This window comes from Thamnophis sirtalis, unplaced genomic scaffold (genome assembly GCF_051295495.1).
Source record: "Thamnophis sirtalis isolate CommonGarterSnake01/CBP01778 unplaced genomic scaffold, rThaSir2_p1.2 scaffold_5, whole genome shotgun sequence".
Lineage (NCBI taxonomy): Eukaryota > Metazoa > Chordata > Lepidosauria > Squamata > Natricidae > Thamnophis > Thamnophis sirtalis.
The window spans coordinates 28,617,975-28,640,641 of NW_028261385.1; the positions used below are offsets into that span (position 1 = coordinate 28,617,975).

At 38.5% G+C, this 22,667-nt stretch overlaps 2 protein-coding genes across 4 annotated transcripts in view; both read left to right on the forward strand.

Annotated features, from left to right (window-relative positions):
* MAP3K1 (mitogen-activated protein kinase kinase kinase 1) overlaps positions 1-7,646 on the forward strand; it is a 74,858-nt gene extending 67,212 nt beyond the window's left edge. For both annotated transcript variants that reach the window (XM_087715515.1, XM_087715516.1), the window contains exons 18-20: positions 2,129-2,271; positions 3,450-3,581; positions 4,719-7,646. In XM_087715515.1, the coding sequence (XP_087571641.1) occupies positions 2,129-2,271; positions 3,450-3,581; positions 4,719-4,868 (425 nt within the window). In that variant the 3' untranslated portion in view covers positions 4,869-7,646. The remainder of the gene's footprint in view (positions 1-2,128; positions 2,272-3,449; positions 3,582-4,718) is intronic.
* Positions 7,647-11,260: 3,614 nt separating this feature from the next.
* Positions 11,261-22,389, forward strand: SETD9 (SET domain containing 9). 2 transcript variants are annotated; one of them, XM_087715518.1, is made up of 7 exons: positions 11,261-11,825; positions 14,089-14,456; positions 16,199-16,322; positions 19,504-19,619; positions 19,878-19,983; positions 20,152-20,279; positions 21,559-22,389. In XM_087715518.1, the coding sequence occupies exons 1-6, from the start codon at positions 11,740-11,742 to the stop codon at positions 20,237-20,239; spliced, it is 888 nt and encodes a 295-aa protein (XP_087571644.1). In that variant the 5' UTR covers positions 11,261-11,739; the 3' UTR covers positions 20,240-20,279; positions 21,559-22,389. The 2 variants fall into 2 exon arrangements, with proteins under 2 accessions (XP_087571644.1, XP_087571643.1); XM_087715517.1 differs by having other exon boundaries at positions 20,152-22,389.
* The last annotated feature ends 278 nt before the right edge of the window (positions 22,390-22,667 follow it).

Sequence of the window (22,667 nt, forward strand, 5' to 3'; positions counted from 1 at the left end):
CTTTTCCCGTGTAAGATTGAGATTGTCTTGACAACGTTTCGGTGAGGTCTCATTCGCCATCTTCAGGCTGGTGTTTTGGGCTTAAAGCGTGATTGGAGCTGCCCTCTCTCTACAAATCTTGGTAGGGGGTGGGTGGAGTGCTGGCCCATTTCAGCAAGTGGATTGATTGGATGTGTGGCTTTATGGTAGATTGGTGCTGATTGATGCTGGATGTGTGTCCGTTGTTGTTTTGTGTTGTAACGGCCTGGGTGGTGGATGGGGCTCGTTTGTTGACTAGGGCTGTTTTTTTGTAGATTAGGACGTCCAGAAAGGGAAGTTGGTTGTTTGCTTCTATTTTCATAGTGAATTGTATTTTGGGGTGTAGGCTGTTGAGATGTGTGAGGAAGTTGTCCAGTTTTTCTTTCCTTTGTGGCCAAATCACAAAAGTGTCATCAACATATCTAAGCCAGAGTTTGGGTTTGTGTTCAGATTTATCTAAAGCGTTAGTTTCAAAATGTTCCATGTATAAGTTTGCGATGACGGGTGAGAGGGGTGATCCCATGAGTGCTCCTTCTAGCAGTTTGTATCTTTGTCCATTATGGATGAAATATGTGTTGGTTAGGCAGTGGTTGGTCAGGTCCAGGATGTGTTTAGGGGGGTTCTGTTTATTCTGGATAGCTGTCAAGGCTTCTTTTATAGGCACTTGGGTGAAGAGGGATATGACATCGAAGCTCATAAGTAGGTCGCTAGGTTGTAGGTTTTGTTTCTTTATTGTTTCTATGAAGTGGAGTGAGTTTTGTATGTATGAGGTGATGGATTCTGCATAGGGTTGGAGTTGTTTGGCGAGGAATTTGGCAAGATTCTGTAGAGGTGAGCCTATGGAGCTGACTATGGGTCTGAGTGGTGTTCCTTCTTTGTGTATCTTGGGGAGGCCATAGAGTTTGGGGCATTTACACATACACACACACACACAAACATTGGATTTAGTTTTTGCTTTCTTACTATTTCTTTTAACTTAGAAATCATAATAAAATTTGGGAACAACTCTAATAGACATATCCAACAGCAATAAAAAAGCCTTGCGTCTAAAACTGTTCAAATATCAAGATTGTTATTCTGTTCTTTGATTCTAATTTATCGTATATTCCATTATTATTATTATACAATTGTATCACAGCGGCCAGTTGTTTCGCCGGATTTGGCATTGGTTACTAGTCGGGCCCCACCCAGGGGCCTAGGACGTCGTAACGTATTTTCTTAATATGCGTGCAGATCCAAGCAGTGCGGCTTTTTGCATTTGACTGATGGTGATTTTGTCAATTTTTAACTGTTTTAAATGTAATTCCAGTGCTTTTGGAATAGCACCCAGTGTGCCAATTACCACTGGAATTACCACTGCTGGTTTGTGCCATAGTCGTTGAATTTCGATTTTTAAGTCCTGGTATCTTGCGATTTTTTCATGTTCCTTCTCGGCGACCCTGCTATCACCTGGTATTGCGATGTCTATGATTGTGACCTTATTTTTCTCAACCAGTGTGATGTCTGGTGTATTATGCGCCAGTATTTTGTCGGTTTGTATACGGAAATCCCACAAGATCTTGACCATCTGATTTTCGGTGACTTTTTCAGGCTGATGTTCCCACCAGTTTTTTGCTGTTTTGATATTATAATTTTTGCACAAATTCCAATGGATCATTTGTGCTACTGAATTGTGCCGCAATTTATAATCAGTCTGCGCGATTTTTTTACAGCAGCTGAGCATGTGATCAACAGTTTCATCAGCTTCTTTGCAAAGTCTGCATTTGGCATCATCAGAGGATTTTTCTATTTTGGCCTTAATGGCATTTGTGCGGATAGCTTGTTCTTGCGCAGCCAGGATTAGTGACTCTGTTTCTTTCTTTAATGTACCTGTTGTTAACCATAACCAAGTTTGTTCACTGTCCACTTTATCTTTTATTTTTTCCAGAAATTGGCCATGCAGTGCTTTGTTCTGCCAACTCTCCATTCTTGATTTTATCACATCTTTTCTGTATTCTTGTTTCGTCTGTTGGGCCTTCAGTAGATTTTTATTCTTTACTTCGATTAATAGATGTTCTTGATTTTTTTGCATTCTTTCATCACTTAATTGCCTTTCTAATAATGCCAACAGGTGCCAACTTGTTAATTGATAGCACAGGTCATAGGCTAAGAATTGCTGATTTTGGAGCTGCAGCTAGATTGGCATCAAAAGGAACTGGTGCTGGAGAATTTCAAGGACAGTTATTGGGGACGATTGCATTTATGGCACCAGAGGTAAGATTTCATCTTGGGAAAAGAGATATTAACAACTTTTAACTTAACCTTTCTTTAATTCCATGAACGCTTATTTGGGAGGGTACATGAATATGAGAAGAGCCTTCCTTGATCAAGCCAAAATCCAATTTCATGATTCTCACATAGGCCAACCAGCCACCTATTTCAAAGAAACTGACAAGAACTGATTGAAATAGTTCCCATTTTTGCCCTCTCAATATTCAGAGTTTGATTGACTTTGAATAATTTAACATTCATCTACCACCTATGGCAGAGGTGGGGAACATGGCTGGCTCAGGAATTCTGGGACTTGAAGTCCACAAGTCATAAAAGGGCCATAGTTTCCCACCCTTGACCTATATATTGGGACATCATCCAAAGACATATGCATAATTTGTATGGCAATACCAGCCATAATCATATCCCAATATCCTTGCTCAGTTTTTTCTTAACTTGAAATAGTTAATGACCGTATCACCATAGTAATATGAAATGGTGTCCCAAATCAGGAAGTTGCATCTACATTTTCATTTATCTGAATTCTTCTCCCCTGTATGTAGGTACAAAGTTCTTTCAATGTTAGTTTTAAAAGCCTCTTCCCCATTATAATATTAGTGGACCAGCCTGTTTTGTGATGATATGTGAAGTATCCTTTAAGACCAAGCTACAAGTGAGCATTGCTGCTTGTGTTTTAAGAAACATTGTTCTGGAAATAAATAGAAAAATACCTTGACTTGTCTCCCGTAATACAACTGGCATTTTCTTTCTTTGCTGTCAAGCAGAGTTCATGTTAGACAGCTGCTCTTAAACAAAGAATTTCTGCACTTTGGGAACCACAAATAGTCCTCCATTTCCTTCGAAGAAAGTTAATGGGGCCACTGGTCTCACAGGAACAAGTTTTTAACTTTCATGGAATTTCTAAAATATAGCAAAAGCTGAAGAAAATCTATAAAGTTGACATTTATGCTCTGATCTGGAATTTGCAAGGGTTAATAGTAAGAGTAATATTTTCAGGGACAGTGTTTTATGGATACTGAAATAAAGGAATCTCTTGTGACATTTTATGATGGTGTCCTACTATTTTAGGCTAATCTCATGATAAAGTATTTTACACTGTTTTTTTAAAGATGCTCCATTGATGAATAAAAGTTAATCTCATTTATTTTTTCCTCTCTTAGGTGTTAAGAGGCCAACAGTATGGCAGAAGCTGTGATGTGTGGAGTGTCGGCTGTGCTATTATAGAAATGGCTTGCGCTAAGCCTCCCTGGAACGCAGAGAAACATTCCAATCATCTTGCTTTGATATTTAAGGTAAAATGATCCGTAAGAGAAAACGTGTAAAGCCTATAGTTGAGGAAATGCACTGAGAGCTTCTTCCATTCAAAGGCCATTGACATGCCCAAGAGTGCAGTGTAAATTTGTCATTAGAACTTGAGAGGAAAGGAATTTGCAGCAGATAGCTGGATTAGGCTAAATGATAATCATGTACATAAACTAAAGGATGTGAAGAACATTATATATCCTTTTCAAAAGGTGATTAGGAATCTCTTATATTTTAAGAATTCTGTCCATTTGAGAAAAAATTTCTGTAATAGCCACATCATATGCAAGGATTCCAATTTATTATTTTACTTTTAAAGGGGTAGGAGTAAATTCCAGTAGTTTAAAAAATAGCAGTGAAAAAGAAAAAGAAAAGAAAAACAGAGCAAATGTCTTCTTGCCAGAGGTGGTATTCAGCAGGTTCTGACCAGTTCTGGAGAACCGATAGCAGAAATTTTGAGTAGTTCGGAGAACTGGTAAATACCACCTCTGACTGGCCCCACCCCTGAGTCCCAGCTGATTGGGAAGGAATGGAGATTTTGCAGTAACCTTCCCCTGCAGTGGGGAGGGAATTGAGATTTTTACAGTATCCTTCCCCTGCCACGTCCACCAAGCCACACCAAGCCACACCCTCAGAACAGGTAGTAAAAAATTTTGAATTCCACCACTGCTTCTTGCCTATTGTGTCTCAGGGATTAATTACTGAACAGTCTGAAAATGTGCTGCAAAGTATGCATATATCCTCCACCATGAACACATGTATTTATACTGTCAATATATAGTCAATTCTTATGATTTTTGGTAGTTCTGTTCTATAAGTTGCCGCAGACACTGAAGTTTTGAATACTGAAACCTCAGCTGGGAATGTCTGTGTAGAGTGACTCAATTTTTTGTTTGTTTTGCATGTCCACAAATGATTGCAAAAGACCATAACTCTTGATTTTGTGGTTATAAATAAATTTGAAAAAGTAGGCGAATTCATAAATATGGAATCTGCAAATAAGGAGAATCAACTGCAATAAACTTAATGTGTACATTGTCAGCAGTGCAAATACTAAGATGCTCTGCAGAATATAATCTGTTGTTTTGGGCTTTTTTATGTAATTATTATTTTCTGTTTAATTGTAGATTGCTAGTGCAACTACAGCTCCAACAATCCCACTGCATTTGACTCCAGGCTTAAGGGATGTGGCACTTCGATGTTTGGAGCTCCAACCTCAGGACAGACCCCCAGCAAGGGAGTTGTTAAAACACCCTGTCTTTCGCACTATGTGGTAGTTGTAGAAAACTGGGGATACACTGAACTTGATGCTACTGAAAATATAAAGTGCTGGTCTTCCTGTGCAGGTTTGCATAGCAGTGTGTATTAATTGCTCTGCCGGCCTTAATTATATGTTTTGAGGACTTGAGGTCAGTAGAGGACCTATATGTATGTGACTGACAAATCGAGATCTTGACATAAGTTCAATATGTGTAACATTTCACAAATTGTGCAGAAATATGTAAACTGTGCCTTTCTCAAAGATGTGTCTGTTCATGAACAGAGAAGCAATTCCTCTTTTAGATCTGCATGATTATTTAGTGGAAAACGTGATTTTTAAAAAACTTTATTTTAAAGCATTTCTTCAGCGATATTAGCATTTGAGTGGCTAAAAAGCCGTTTAAAAACTTATCACTGTGTTGTTTTTTTCAGAACATGCAAATTCCAACAATCAATTTTAAAGAAAGTTCGTGTCTATATTATGGTGAAACTTGTTCTTTATGTGGAAAAAGAAAATTTGGAAAAAGAAAATCACCTTTGCCTGCTTTAGTCACTAAGTATGGCAGCTGTGGTTGACTTACTTACTATTAGTCTTGTAACTGTCCTTTGGAAGTTACCACTGTGTAGTTTCATTTTATCTTTTCTTCACATTCAGGGAAAAATGTTTTTAAAAGAAACCCAAGTAGCTAGAATTAAGTTCGAGCTAATTATTGCTGGACAGCTTACTGAAAAGAATATGGTTAAAATTGGTTTGAAACCTGCTATAAAATGCTGCCCCTGAGTCAGTGTTTTTAACAAGATGTGTTATTGGGGTAGGAGTGCACAAGTTTTTTTGAATAACAGAACTTCATAGCCAAGGACCAAGTGAATGTTCTGTTTTGAAGCCCTTTTTAATATCACAGCTCATGGTAACATTGTGGTAGAAAGGAGTATTGTGTCATACTGCCTTCTGATACCCAACTTCTATTCTATTTAAAGCTGAAGCTTTAAATTCAGCCTTACTCTTAGCATTGCATTATGTTTGCTGTTTTTCCTGCTGTTTTCCTTATGCCATTTGTCATCTTTTTACTGGGGCTGTGCTCTGACTTGGTGTGAACCCATTCAGATAAGGAGAAATACATCATGGGCACTTGTAAAGAGTCGTGCCTGAAACCCCCAGAAACAATTCCTACGAACTGTGTCTTTATCCCCACATTAACAGCCTTCCCTGAAAATAGAATCCTATTTTAATTAAAACAAAAAACAGGAGAAGACATTATTGCTTATTTAGGTGTCTTCCCTTAAAAACAAGTGGAGGGGTTCTAAAATTGGGAATGAGTCAGTGGGCATGACATTGCAGCTACAGACGACAAGCCGATCGTATGGCCTTGAAGCATGTTCCTTGCACAGCCCCTTCATTTACAATTTGGATTATGGCAGGGTGGAAATACGAAAAATAAATACATAAAAGTTGACAATTAAGTTATTGGGAACTATCTTTTAAAATGGAAAAGAGCCATTTAAAAAGTTGTATTTAAATTTTTATGCAATGAAATTAAATAGCCTTGAAATATTTTTGCACCAAGAATGCAGAACTTTAAAAAAAAAAGTGCCATTGATGATTTCAATGGCAGGTTTTTTAAATTCTGATGAATGGGATATTGAAGGAAAATGGCAGCTCTTCTTTTACTTTCTGGCAATTTTTTTGAAGTAAAGTTTTGATTGTGTTTAATCAACTTTTGTTAAAAATAACTGTTCCAATTTTAACTCTTCAGAAGCCAGTTGAAATATTGATCAGAAATTGGTTATGATCAAAGGCTCAGGACAAACTTGATAAGCTATAATACTGTACAATTAAGGCAATGTACAATTTTTTTAAAATTGGAAACAAAGTTAATGGAGGTTTACACAATGACCATGCTAAAGTTAATCAAGAGCAATGTCATTAAAGATGGATGTGTATTTCTTCTTGAAATGTTACATTCCTTTGCTTTTTTATTATTATTATTATTGGGAGACTTTGAAGAGTTAAAAAAATCTAAATGTGAAGTTTTGTAGCTTTGTATGTATTTGACTTGTTTCTTGACATTTTAGAATTTGTCTTTATTCCAATCATATTGTTTTTACGTTTCTTCTGTGCAAGCTTTAAAGGATGCACTCTTGCCAATTCATGTACTGGAAGATCGCTTGTCAGATAAATACAATTTTGGACTTAAATGTCAATTATATAAACTGACAAACCTCAAGCTAATCAGTATTATCCTTCTAGATCACCATGTCTTTCACATATCAAACCTGGACCACCTCTAGTTGTCTAAAAGCATTCTTTGAGTTTGTTTGCATTTTCCTCCGCTTGCTGGTAATTGTGTTTTTAAATGCAGATGTGATGTAATCTTATTTTCTTTGGATCAAAGCTGGACTGAAAATTGTATTATGTAATTATTTTTGTGCTCTTAATGTTATTTGGTACCTAAGTTGTAAATAACGTCTACTGCTGTTTATTCCAGTTTCTACTACCTCAGGTATCCTATAGATTTTCTTCTACCAAAGTTCACTTTCACATTGAAATTATATTTGCTATGTGACTGATTCCTAAGAGTTCCAGGGCTTAAGGGCTAACTTCTTAGCACCTTACTGTGCAAGTAAATTTTAAAGATCTCTGGGTTAAGAAAATTTGGCTTCATTATCTTTGTTATTTTAAATATATCAAGATATTTTAATTAAAAGTTTTTACCCCTTTGAACCAATTTTATAGTATAATTTGTACCTATTTTGGTGGTTTTGTCTTTATAGTAAATAAAAGATTTTGGACAAAACTTGTCCTTTTTTGAATGCAATTACGTTGACTTTCTTACTTCCTGGAATTACTGTGTTTAATGTATTTTCCTTTAAGCAAACAAGATCTTGTAACCTATTATGTGGTCTGAAAAGTGCCTGCAAATAAGGATGTCATTGTTTCTGCTCCTTGGTCTTAGAAGCAGTTTGTATTTGGAATTATAACTGCTAAAACAAAAATCTATAACTGCTTTATCTACATATTCCTGTAGGCTAAGGATTCTTAAAGCTTTCAAACCCATCAATGAATGTGACGAATTAAAAACTACTGATTTTGTTGGGGTTGCAATGATAGAAGCTTGCAGCTTTATAAAATTATATTTTTAATGGGAACTGGGAACTTGCTTTAGTTTTTCATAATTCTTGGAATTTGGATTTTATTTTTTTAAGGCTACCATGCTCATTCTTGTTCCATATTTATTTTGGATTGAAATTTTCTCTTTATAAAAGTAACTGTAGAAAATTCAGACTTTACTGCTGGCTCATCCGTGGCAGCGTGGGAGCAAATTCTAAGATTAATTCAATTTTGAGTATACATCTGATGGACCTGTGAGATCTCACCTACGGCTGTAGCTTCTGGACAAATTAGCTTCCCTATAAGATTGTATTCAACCTTCCCTTCCCTCTCTACCTACACAAGTTCTAACCAGAACAGGTCCTGTTTACTGTTTTCCATTTAAGTCGTATTAATATGTCCTTGAAGCCCAAAGCCCTCATCTCCTGTCTACAGCAGAATCTCCAAGCATTGAGGAGAGGGGAAACCATGGGGGCGGCCAGAGGTGGGTAGTCACATAATGTAACAATCGGTTTGCCCAGCACTGAAAATGTGAGTGTGCATGCACACGGCTTCAAAATCACGGTGATGTAGGGCAGTATAGTCCCGGGTCGAGTGAGTGGGTCCACCCGCACCTACTGGTCGGAACTACTGGTTTGCATGAACCAATACAAACCGGCAGCAGCCCACCTCTAGGCACACCTCTTTCATAATGAAAAAGCTACTTTGCAGCATTTGCTGTTTCTCACATAGATGGCAGATTAGTTAAGAGGTGTTGGCAGCAACATTCTGTCAGAAGGCACCCAGTGCCAAGTGCCATTTTACACATTTCTGATCTCTGTTGTAGAGTCAGCCTGTGGAATAAGCATCCTGCAGAGACCTATGGTATATAGCTCCCATTGTATTCAGAAAGATATTCAGAAAGCCGTTTGAAACCTGGCTATTATTGTCCCAAGAGCTTGAAATAGAATGGTGGTTGAATCATTATGCAAAATGTTCTTACGTATAGTTTGTCTTCTGGATGTATGATTTGTATTTTTTTATTGTTCGGTGTTTTGTAATTCTACTTACCAGAGCTGTTTTAAGAGTTCTGTAGCCTTTAATTTGAAAGCAGGTTCTTGGTTTACGACCACATTTTGGACTGAAATTTCAGTTGTAAATCGAGTCAAATGTGACTAGGATGGATTTTACAGCCATTCTTATGGTAGTTATAAAATGAATCACTGTGGTTAAGCAAATCACATGGTTATTAAGCGAATCCAGCTTCTCAATAAATGCTTAAATAAATGCTTAATGCATAAAAATGTTGCAAATCGTGGTCACGTGACCATATGATCCTGTCAGTGGTCAAAAAGGTGCCAAGTGCATCTTTCTCTAAACTTTGTCCAAAAGAGTGCCAGGTGCCAAGTGCCCAAATTGTGATCATGTGACCATGAGGATGGTGTGAGTGTGTGTAAATACATGTCATAAAATACTTCTTCCGAGACTACCATAGTAGCTATGAATCATCATTGAACAAACAGTTGTAAGTCAAGGACTACCTGTATATAAATAAAGCTCCCAAAGACAAACCAGGAAGTGGGAAGGGGATACTTACTCTGTTTGGCCAATTAGTGGGATTATAAAACTGCCAGGATTATCAGCTCCAGCTGATTGGAGGATGACCAAGGAGCCAGGAGAGCACAACAGTGTTGAGAAGGAATGTCTCCTCCTGGTTTCTTAAGAGGTGAAGCACTACTGTTGTAAGTCTTCAGCAAAAGGAGCTCCTTTGTGACCAGTCACCTTTCTCTCAACTTTGTCCAAAGGCTACTTGAATCCTACTGATGACAGGCAACTTCCTCGTGCAACATGGTACCTACCAAGTAAGACTGAGACATCCTTTACATAAAATGTGTGGCAACCAACTAATTGCTCTACTCAAAGGGTCTGGGAAGCCGAAAAGGGTATGCCTATCACTCTTCAGCATCCCTCCAGATTGTGTGATTGCTGGCTCCAAAGGCTTTTTTACACAGGGAGGAAAGCAGAGAGTGCAGCTTGGCAGTGCTCTGGTTTTTATGAATACCTCAGATTTGTGACTCATACTACAGACATAATTTGCCAAGCGTTTTGTTTATTGAATTAATTTCCACGAAGTATACCTGTGCCCACAATTATTGCCATGCTACCTGAAAAATTGAAATACAGCATTATATGAGATCAATTCAGTAGGCATTGACTGATTATTGCCTTCAAGTCAATGTCAACCGTTAACAATTACATGGATTTTTCTTCATCAATGTCTGCCCCTAACCTGGTCTTTCAAGTTCTACAATGTACCCACCACCACTGGTTCATCCACCCTGCCATTGATTCTCTTTCCTTCCACCTTGCTCTATTTCTTTGCTTGGTCTTCTGCTAAAATATGGAGGGAACTATCCCTTTATTATTTATGGCTAATAAGTAGTATTCATTCAATTTTCAGTTGATAGATACAGAGGCTTACAATCTCAATAAAATGTATATTTTAAAAATACTGTAAACAAAATCAGAAAGTGAACAAAACAAAACAACAAGGCAATATCTCTGAAACACTTTAATTTTTAAAGTTTCATAAAGGTTAATGGTGGAAAGCTGGGAGGCTATATACCGGTAAATGTTTTAAATAAATAAAATAGTTGATTAACTGGTTCATTAAATGATTACAATAAAAAGCTGATCGAATTTCAAAGGGCAGGAAGTTTCATAGTATCTTCCATTACAAAAAAAGGGGGGGGAGTTGGGCCTACATTCTCTTATTCAACTGAAAGGGGGAACTACAAGTAATCCTTGATTTACGACCATAATGGAGCCCAAAATTTCTGTTAAGTGACACATTTCTTAAATGAGTTTCGTCCTCATTTACTACCTTTCTTGCCACAGTTATTAAGTGAATCACTGCAGTTGATCAGTTAGTAACTCGGCTGCTAAGTGAATCCGGTTTCCTTATTAACTTTGCTTGTCAGAAGGTCACAAAAGGGGATCCACATGACCTTGGGACACAGCAACGGTCATAAATATGAACCAGTTGCCAAGCATCCGAATTTTGATCCCATGATTATGGGCATGCTGCAAAGGTTACAACTGAAAAACGTCATAAGCCCCTTTTTTCAGGGACGTTGTAAACTTTGGTCACTAAAGGAAATGTAAGCTGAGGACTACCTGTACAAAAGGCTCTCATTAGTTCAACTAACATTCGAAGAATCAAGATTTTAACTCATCCATTTTCGCGCCGGCTGACGGCTGGCTGTTGCTAACAAGCACTCCTAATCGCTAACGACAACTCTGGAAAACTCCACTGCTCAAAGGAGCCCTGAGCGCACAAGCCTTTAACGCAAAGCTAAGTATTCCGCTCCTAAGCAAGCCTGTAAGCAATGTACGGCAATTGTTGGCCACCATTCGGATCTGCCCCAGATTTTATCCAGAGAGGCACAGAAATCAGAGCGCAAACTTTCTATCGACTTGTCCAGCATCCCCGCCTTCAAACAAGTCCCGGGAAACTGCCCGTCTCAAGTTTGGTTCCGGAGGATTCTTTCCGCAAATTGGAGAGGCCCAGATCTGGAAGGGCGAGTTGGGATTAAGCGCTTTTATTTGGGGGTTATGTTCCCCCATCACGGTGAAGCATATTGGCGAAAGGCAGATTAGCTTCCCCCCCAAGAAATTGAGAGCCGCCTTCGAGATTGACGGGAGCACGTTCACACAGACACATTTTTTATTCGTCCGCTGCGGCGCGCCTCCTTTCTGATTTCGGGCGGCGGGGGGTGGTTTGCCGGCGCGGCCCCGCCATGCTAGGAGGGTTGCGAAGGCGCTGGGAGGCCTACAAGTATCGCTTCGTGCCCTGGATCGCGCTCAATCTCCGCCACAAACGCAGGTGAGGGCGAGGGCGCGCGACCACCTTTCCCTCCCGGGCCGCGGAAGGAAAGGAGTTGGGGGGAGCGACGCAGAGAGACCGGGAACCCCCTTTGCGGGTTTCTTGCGGGCGCTGCTGGAAGGCTGCGGAATCTGGGCAGTGGGATTCCGAACGATCGCATTGCTGCCATCCCCTTCTCGCCAGAATTTTCCTTATCCCTATCACTAAACCTTTTCCTTCCTTCCTTCCTTCCTTCCTTCCATCCTTCCTTCCTTTCTTTTCCACTTTCTGATAAAAGTTTTTGTTTAACAACCTGCAGCCGTCTCTCCTTTATATGGCTTTATTTTAAAAAAGCCCCCATTCTCTTTATTAATACAATTAACTAACTCATTTTCTTTGAACAGTAATTAAAACTCAAAAGGGAATATTTCTGAATGTGGTATATGAGGACTGACAGCAATTCACATACAACTTAATTGGGCTTTCTCTCCAACCTGTATCTGTGAGTTCTGAATTAACAAACATATGTCTGTAATAAGACAAGTTTGAATTGATTCTAGGTTTTCTTGCAAAATGATAAATGTAGCAAGATGAAAATGTTTGGTTCAATATACTGAGTGAAGTTGTAGGGAATTACAATCTTACATTTTCATAGACAAATAATGTTTTATTGTTAACTAGGATACTATTGCTCACAACTGAGATTCATGAAAAAAAATTATTTTATAAAAACTTCTGTGGGATATTGGTCAGTTTTAAGTTGGGGGGGGGGTGTTGCCCTACAATATCCTACTCTTCATCCAGTCATCAGTAGTATAATAGATTTCAGTGAATAGTTAAGTCTCTTCTTTTTGAAATAGGTTGTTATTAGAAGTGATCGTTGTCCCTACTTTACCTCAGCAGAAGACAAAGCTGATATTTATTAGATACAGATTAATCATAACCTGCCAATTAAACGAGTTGAAACACAGGGTATGCATGTTTGTGTAGCCAACAAATGTACACTACCATATAGATTGTGGGCATTTTGCTCTTATCAATATCTAGAGAGGGCTAACAGAACTGCTCATGCATCCCAAGGGGACCAGGGATTGTAATTTCACACCTGTGAACTCTAGTCACTATGAGATATAGTAATTTGCAGATAAGAGGTAAGTCACAACTACTTCACCAGCTACATTGACTAAGGCTATGATTTTCCCATAGTAGCTGTCTGAATGGTTCACTCTGGCAGTGAATCAATGTCACCTATTGGGACCTTGGAATGTGCTTCCTCTGTAGCAGTGCCTGCCCTCTGGAATGTGGTTCCCCTGAAACTCAATCTGCTCCCCACCTACTGGGATTTTGAAGGGCCTGGCTTTTTCTCCAAGCCTTTGGACAGGATGATTGATGCCTCTTTATTCCTTTTTCTTCACTCTGCCATCATTGCCCCTTTGACTTGTGCTGCTTTTATGTTTCGGTATTATTCTTTGGTTTTTTTTTTTAAGTTTTAACAATTGTAAGCTGCCCAGAATCACTGGGAGTTGGGTAGCATATAAATTGAATAAATCCTCATCATTGTCATCATCATCTTCATCATCTAGTAACTTTGATAACATCTGAAATGTAGAAGGTCATATATGCTGTGGGCCATATATCACAATTTAGCTAATTTGAAATTGTAAAATTAAAAATGCATCTATTTTATTCCAAAACAAGGGGGTCTCCTATCCCTAGTCTGCGGCCTGGTGCCAGGCTGCAGCTGATTCAGAACAGGGCCACCAAAGTGGTGGGTGAACATGTGTGCAGGCAAAACCATTCCCTCCCCCAACATTGCTATCACCACCACCTCTTCCGAGCTGAAAAGATTCAGAAACACTGCACTGAAGGCTTTTCTTTTGTTTTCCACTCTGGTGGGAGAAACACAAGCCATTGAGACAGCAAGTCAGTCATTTGCCTAGGAACAGATGTGATTACAAACTATTTTTCCAGACCAGCCATTCTAGGATTTTTTTTTAAGGCAAGGTTGGGGAAACACAGGACCTTTGCAGGCATTAACAGGTGCTGAGGAGCATCCAGTTAAGGTCTGTGGCCTAGGTGATGTATAGAAGTGGACATTCTGCCTGTCTCTCCGTTTGATATCACAATAGCCATATTTTAATAATTATAATCATTATTAACAATTAAACAAAATTTTCTTATAAAAAGAAAAAATATATTTCTGTATGCTTCCTTCCCTACAAATTTATGGAATTTCAAACCGTGACAATTCTTATACTTACCTTTTCCTCCTATTTTACTTCAGGACTCTGCGGTTTGTGCCAGAAGAATCTAAAGACAAAATTGCTTCTGATGAAAATGTCCTTCAAACGCTACTGAAAACATTTAGATCTTTATTTGTAAATGACTTGAACAGACAAATGTGCCTTTTGAACGTAATTCCAGAAATTAAATCAAAATACCCAGAAATACACTCAGTGCAATGCAAAACAATACCCAAAGCAATATACAACGATCAAGAATGTCAAAGACCCCTTAATCCAGAAGAAGTTCTGTTCAGTACACTCGGATTCAGCATTATTCGACAACCCAGTTCACTGGAGTCAGCTGGGATAGGAGTTTTTGTAGCAAAGGGGTTTGTTCCAGAAGGAACAGTCGTATCAATGTATCCTGGTATGGAAATATTATTTTCATATACAGTTGTATAGAAACCGCCTTACATTTGATTCAAAAGGTGGTGCAGCAGATCATAGCTTTAGGTTTAATCCTTGACTTAATGTTTATATGTGTAGGACACTTTAGTAGGATTGGGAAGGTGGATAGATGGATAGGTAAAGTGGGTGGATGGAAGGATGATTAATGGTTTCATATCTTAACAAAGCCACCCAGCTGTTTGCAAGCCAGGAATTCAACACTTTCTGAATTGAGTCCTGGATCTGCCCACTGGGTTGTAATTGGATCCATCTTCCTTATTACCATCAACACTGAAGTCAAAAGTTTTCCAGGATCTTTTAAGACTTTTGGAGCCTGCAGAGTTTGAATTAGGATCTAATATGTTTAAAAACTCTCTAAACAACAGTTTTTCTCCTTGATATGAATTAATGGTCCAGTGCCTTTATTTAGTCTTCTGGGCATTACCAACTTGAAGTAAGTGAGGACTGTTATGTTTTGTAGTTGTCTGTTAATAAATGCCCTGCAAACTAATCAACATCCCTTGCTTAAGTGTTTTTCAAAACAGTTTGATTCTGTTTTCTAGGATTGCCTATACTAAGCTGAAAGGGCCAAATTTACTATGATATGAACTTTTTTTTTAAATAGCGCAATTTTATCCTGTTATTATGCAGCCATTACCAGCTCAGTAATCCTTGGGAAAGGGCGGGGGGGGGGGGGAGAGAGAGAGAGAGATGGCATCAATGATGTCTTTCATATTGATATTAGTATTATACATTATAGAGTATTATAAATTAATAAAATAAAACCAGTGTGACATGGTAGAAATAGGTAGTCCTCGACAATTGAACCCCAATTTTTTGTTGTTAAGTGAGATATTTGTTAAGTGAGTTTTGCCCCATTTTATGATCTTTTTGCCACCGTTGTAAGTGAATCACTGCAGCTGTTAAGTTAGTAACACAATTGTTAAGTGAATCTACCTTCCCACAGGCCTGGCAGCGTCCATATGGACACGCGCAATGCTCGCGTACACATGCGCAGCACGCGCATGTGCCTTACTGCTTCCGTGAGCATCGCTCAGGCGCTATATGCGGCATGTGCGTGCGCGGAAGTGCTGAAGACTTAAAAGACTGGTGAGCTCGGGCGGGTGGGTGGGCCCTCCCGAGCACTATACCAGAACTTTATCCGGTGCTCCAGGCAGAGTCCAGTATGCCTGTACCAGGGCATATCGCCTGCAACCCACCACTGCATGACCCCCAGGACATGGCAACCTTCCTAAATATGAATCAGATGTCAAGCATCCAAAAAAATTTTCCATGACCACGTGGCTGCTACAATGGTCATAAGTGTGAAAAACAGTCATCATTTTTTTCCAGAATCATTGTAACTTTGAACGGTCACTAAATGAACTCCTGTAAGTTGAGGACAACCTGTACTCACACACTCAAATTTCAACTGCAGGAACCTGTATTCAAATCCTTATTCAACTGTTTCTTGAACTGTTGTTACTTTTCAGCTTAGTGTAGCTCAGAAATCATGTACAAAAGCCCTTGGAAACAGGTGTGATTCAGCAGTTGTCATAAAGTGAAATGGTATTTAATCCAGGTCAAAATTCTAAGAATACCATGCTATTGAGACAAAAGTTAAGATTTTGCGGTATTGAAGAATAACTATATTTAATTCATTACATATAGCTAATAAATATATACATAAGGATCTAAAATAATTGCTTTTTTTAAAAACAGGCACAGTCTATGAAAATCATGAACCCATATTTTTTCAATCCATTGGCAATCCATTTATATTTAGGTGTATTGATGGTGTACTTATTGATGGAAATAATAAGGGAATCTCAAAGGCTGTATACAGGTAAGGCATAATAACATTGAGTAAATATTGATATAAATAAAGAGCAATTAATAATTATTCCAAATGTTTATACCATATAAAGTTCAGGTAGTAAGAATTCAATATGCTACTGAAGAGGAGCTGTGGATCTTCAGAATACAAACTCTATGAAATAACTAAATTAAAGCCTTTGGGATAGGTAGTTGCTGATTTTGCCTTGCAGAAAAATAAAATTTAAATCTGCAAATTAAAGTTGTAACAGGCAAGCTCCACACAGCTGAAAGTTGAATATACTACATATTGACAGCTTAGCTAACTGAATTGAGATCGTCCCAAGGTGCTTTTTCAAGAGGCAACTGGACTTTTTGGTTTTCCTTTGAAGATGTTTCGCTTCTTAGCTATTATAAAGTTAATACCACTTTATAATGCCTTGGTAAGGCCACACTTGGAATACTGCATTCAGTTTTGGTCGCCACGATGTAGAAAAGATGCAGAGACTCTAGAAAGAGTGCAGAGAAGAGCAACAAAGATGATTAGGGGACTGGAGACTAAAACATATGAAGAGCAGTTGCAGGAACTGGGTATGTCTAGTTTAATGAAAAGAAGGACTAGGGGAGACATGATAGCAGTGTTCCAATATCTCAGGGGTTGCCACAAAGAAGAGGGAGTCAGACTATTTTCCAAGGCACCTGAGGGTAGAACAAGAAGCAATGGGTGGAAACTAATCAAGGAGAAAAGCAACTTAGAATTGAGGAGAAATTTCCTGACAGAACAATCAATCAGTGGAACAGCTTGACTCCAGAAGTTGTGAATGCCCCAACACTGGAAACCTTTAAGAAGATGTTGGATAGCCATTTGTCTGAAACGGTATAGGGTTTTCTGCCTAGGCAGGGGGTTGGACTAGAAGACCTCCAAGGTCCTTTCCAACTCTGCTATTGTATTGTATTATCCAAGAAGCTTCACCTCTGCTGAAGAAAAACCACGAAGTCCAGTTGCCTCTTGAAAAAGTAACTGGGAAAACCATGACTTTGATGACTGAGAATCTCCATTGCCATTTGTGAATTGAGCTGCACTAAAATTGGAGACTTTTAGTCAGAAGATCAAATTATTTTCTACTCAGACATAAAAAAAACAAGGAGTGGTATTAATTACATAGTTAAGAAAAAGTTATTAAAGACAATACCAGGCTATTATGCAAAGAAAAACTGATTAATACTAATTAGAGAATCTTGTGGTATGGCATTGTCTAAATTTATTTATATTGTATTATTCTACATACCTATCTGTTCTGACCCCCTCCTCCATCCAGTAATGAAAGCCAAGACAAGTTTAACTAGAATGTACTTTTAATAGCAAGAAGCCAAAATCTCAGTGGCTGAAAGCCAAGCAAACAAACAGATAAGGACCTTGGCAGCAAGTCAAACAAACCTTGGCAGCAATCCAGCCTGCCAAGTTAGTTACGTTCTCTTTAGTCAATGTGTTGACTTCTGCAAGAGGGGCGTGTTACAAGCAGTCTTTTATAGTCTGGAGAGGAGTCTAATGACCATCAGCTGAGTGCAATTAATGTATAATTGTTCCTGATGCCGAGTAGCTCTTCGATGGCGTGCATCCAGGAACAACTCACTGCTGGCTTCTGGATCACTCTCCCTTGTCTCCTCCCCACTGGTCCAAGGCTCAGGCGCCACCTGGTGGCCAACCAGTCTCTCTGCGCCCTGCTCAGAGTTGGAACCCTGTCCAAGGTCCTCCAGAACCGACTCATAGGGCCCCTCGCTGTCGGAGTCTGGTGGCAGCTCCAACGGCTTCTGCTGGGCCACAACACTTATCTTACTACACAATAACTCTGGGCAGCATATAATCATAACTTTATGATTTGTGCCTCAACCACTAGTGCAGAAAAAGAGGTTGATGAATTTAACAATCAAGTTGACATTGACAGACATACAAGCAAGATGTGCTGCTGTGACTGGAAACTACAATGCCAATATTAGAAATATTCAAGGCATAAATGACCAGACTCAAATTATCATACTTTGGACACATTATACAAAGACCTAGTTCTGTGGAGAATACTGTAATGCTGGGAAGGGTGGAAGGAAAGAATTAAGAGAATGACTAGCAGCATGATAGGTGGACTCGATTACAGTGGTGATAGGTGGATTGTTGTAAGGCTTAAAGGACCAGGTTGGGAACAGATCATCCTGGAGAAGACTTGATGGCACATAATCAAGCAATCAAAATATCAGCCGGATTTTATAAAGTGATCTATATTCCTTGTATGTGTTTTGTTAAGTGTTTCAACATTTAAGCAAACAAATAAAGCACTTACACATGTTTCCTGGTGCTGCAAATACTGGCCAAAATCATTGCTAATAAGTAGTTGGTGGATAAAATGCTATTTGTATTGATTTCTACAGGATGTACTAAAATTACAGAATGACGGGAGCTCTTATACATTATTTTCTGTACTTTTTGGTGAAAGACCATAGTGGCAGTTCAGAGTAGGGCACTAATTGAATGCAGTTTCTGTATTCTCTTCATCTGAAGGTCAGACTGATTGACACACGCTATGTTTTGCCTGTACTCAGCATTTTGAGTCCAGCAAAAAAGACAAGTTATTCTAGTTATTCTAATATTTAGCTCCACCATTGAACAGGATGTATGGTTGTTGGGTACAGTAATTCAGCTCTAGCAAGTGAATGTAATTTGTAACTGTTCAAGAAGCAATAATGGCTTGGGAACCGGTTATATGAGGGACCATCTCTTGCTAGTCACATGTACCCGACCCACCAGAGTGGGGAGGCAGGTCCCATCCCCTAGGGAGATACACCTGGTAGGACCCAGAAGAAGGGCCTTCTCCGTGGTGGCTCCCTTTCTCTGGAACATCATTCCCTCAGAGATTAGAATGATCCCCACTCTAACTCTCTTCTGGAAGGCACTGAAGACCTGGTTCTGCCAGCGGGCCTGGGGAATGCAGAGCAGGATGGACCCCATTAAACAGCTTGTACGATGTGTTGTCACTGAGGAGGGGGGCTATTTTATTATATGTGATTCTCTCTTTTATTAGTTTTATTGTTTTTATATGATGTTTTTATATTCTTGTAAACTGCCTTGAGTCGCCATGTGCGAATAGGCAGCAATATAAATATCCTAAATAAATAAAATAAAAATGGAATGTTGTGGCTAATGTTAGAATATCATTCAGGTCATGCAGCAAAAGAGATCAAATTGGTCCTTTAAAAATGTGTGATGTCTTTTGGCTTACAACTGCTACACAAAATCCATTGGCTGTGGGACAATATGTTAATAATTGTTCATCAGGTAAGACCAATTTTTCTCCTTTGGTTAGATTTAAAAATTGAAGTGGCTATGCATGTTGTCAGCCTGCCTAAATATTGTCAATGGGTTTCCATTTATAGTTTTCAAATAGAGGAGATTTATTCTACATCAGAGAATAGTCTGCTCATCTCCTGCAGGTGGGGTTAGATAGTAAAGGTATTGTTTATTTGAATAAATTCAGAGATAGGTTAACGTACAGGCATCTCTTCCTCATTTAAGATATTTCTCTTTTTCCATCAGAAAAAGAAGCAAATGTTTGCTATCAGGAACTGAACATACCTAAATGTTTTCCTGTAGAATTTAAACAGTATCTTCCAAACATAAACTACAGCCATGAAATAGAAAGGTGAGAAATTTGTATTTTTGAACATTTCTGGAATAATTTGATAATTTAAAATGTTAAGCATTCTCAAATATTTGAAGGAGGATATATCAAGAAAAAATTGCTTGTGTTGTTAAAAATATCAATGCCCAATTGAGACCAACTTCTTTTCCTGAAATATTCAATCTGCAGGCCCTTGAGATGTGTGGTTTTGGTAGCTCTCCGAAACATTGGCCCAGGAGAAGAACTTTTTTCAAACTATTACACAATTATTTCTTGATGGTCAACAATGGATTTTTACAGTAATGAAACCAAATGTGGTATCCTTTAACAAAGAATTATTGAAGATACATTTTGGTACAAAGGTTTTGAGACTTAGGTCATGCCTTCCACTGTATACTTAATAAGTCAACCTTGTTGGGTTTTTTAAATAGCGATAGCCTATCTGAAAGCTTTGGTTGAAATTTAAACTTTGTGGAGTAGTATGGGACATAACTTATTTGGGAAATGCTTGCTACATAAACTCCAGTACAAGCAGAAGAGTTGAAATAAACGAGTTCCCCAGTGTACCTGGGTCCAGCATAGAGACTTCAAGTTGTTCATTGTCTCCCTCTGTTGTCTTTTATATGTATTGGATTTAACACACTCATATTTTGGATTTTGAATGGCTTTATCATTTCTTTTACTATTGTTAAAAGAATTTTGTCCTTTTAGTTAACTTGAAAAATATAAACCAAATAAGTGCTTATAGTATAGACTTGATATGTACTATATATGGTAACATACATGTCAGATTATTACTTTTTAATGAAAAATTATGCCTGACACTCAGATACAAAAATAACAAATCTATGTGTAGGCTTCACCCACAAGAAACAGTAACTCTCACTTCATCCATCCTCTAGACTTATATTTGCAGAAACTAATTATAGTTGAATCCTTATTCTCATCAACAGTTCTTGGAATTCTGTACAGAAAAGTTTTAGATGAGTAAATAAAAACTTTGCTTTCAAATAAATAGGTTGTGAAATCTATTTTGATACATTAAATCCAGTAAAAAGACATAGAAACAAACCTGTTAAAAGCAGATATTGTTTGTGTCCATTTGAAACTATATTTAAAGATGTGGAATTTAGGTAGATTTCTGAGAAATACTACATTAATACCTTCCTTGTAATGAATTAATACTGTTGATAGCTGTTGATATATCTATATTTTCTGTAGAATGTTTTTTTTGTTACAGAGTACTACCTATTGCACATTTACCAATTTCCATTGCAAATGCATCATTATAAAGATTATGATTTTGAAATTTCATAGCTCAAAAATAAATCACTTGGTGCATATATTTGTGAAATCCACTTCAATATTTTTAGACTGTAATCTTACTAATTTTTTTATGTTATTCCCATTAAAGTTAATGAAGTTTATCTCTTTGCTGATAACCAAGAATGCCCAATACATGTGTTCAGCTTTTTAAAAGTGTGCATATAATAGTATAAAGCAGGGATTTATTGTGTTTGGGGGTTCAGGTATATGATTACATTCTATTTATTTCAATAATATTCCTTTCATCACATTATAAATTACAATTCAAAGGACGCTTTTAGAGAATTTATAGACTATAGCTTATCAAACAAAGATATCCATGCCATGCAAAGAAAAAAAAGTGGAATATGTTTATGTGATGACTTCCCCAGATGCTTCCCAGATACTTCTCCAGATGTCAACTTGGAAGAGGATGAAAACCAGGCATGTCTGGAGAGAAATTGGTCAATGGTTCCAACCAGTTGTCTGAAAGGGATTTGGCTGAAGCACAGCTGCAGCAGGACAACCCGAGGCTTCATGTTGGGAAAGCATGTAGCTGCACCCAGTGAGTGATGAGGAAGAGGAACTGCCTTCTGCACTGATCCAAGAACATGTAGGGCAGAGAAAAGGCAGGAGCAGAGAAGGTCAGCCTAATTACTCATGAGGAATCAGCCTTGCCCCTCTTGATGGGATGCACTACAAACTGGCTATTTAGCACAGTAGATAGATGGAGGCAATGTTGGGAATGTGTTTGTTTCCTTGGTGTGTGTTCTTGCTTTGCACCTCGGATCGTGTCTCTTCATCTGTTGGCCTTGCCTTTGCCTTGGACTGGACTTGCCTTGCCTTGAGGACTGGTGTTGGCTTCATTTGGGTAGCCTGTGGAACTCATAGGGGGTTAAGCTGGTGCCAGCACAGGGAATTGCTGAGGAATACAGTTCAGTCTTAGAAGCCTTAATAAAGACTCCTTACACCCATGGTGTGCGTGTGTATGAGTGGGACAACAGAGTTTACAATGGGTGCTACTCCCAGTGTTCTGAAATTTCATTATAGCAAATTAAACTTTGGACAGGTAGTGTTACAACACATTAGTAGTTATGAATGCTTTAATCCAGGGGTCTCCAACCTTGGCAACTTTTAAGACTTGTGGACTTCAACTCCCAGAATTTCTCAGCCAATTGGCTGAGGAATTCTGAGAGTTGAAGTCCACAAATCTTAAAATTGCCAAGGTTGGAGACCCCTGCTTTAATCTATAAGATGCTGCACTTACAAAAAAAAAACCCCATCCCAAAACCCAAAAAGTTATCAGACTGGTATCATTCTCAAGGACTATGATGTTTGTAACACTGTAAGAGTTTAACATGGTATGCCTAACTGCCATGGCATAGGATGGTCTTCTGTAA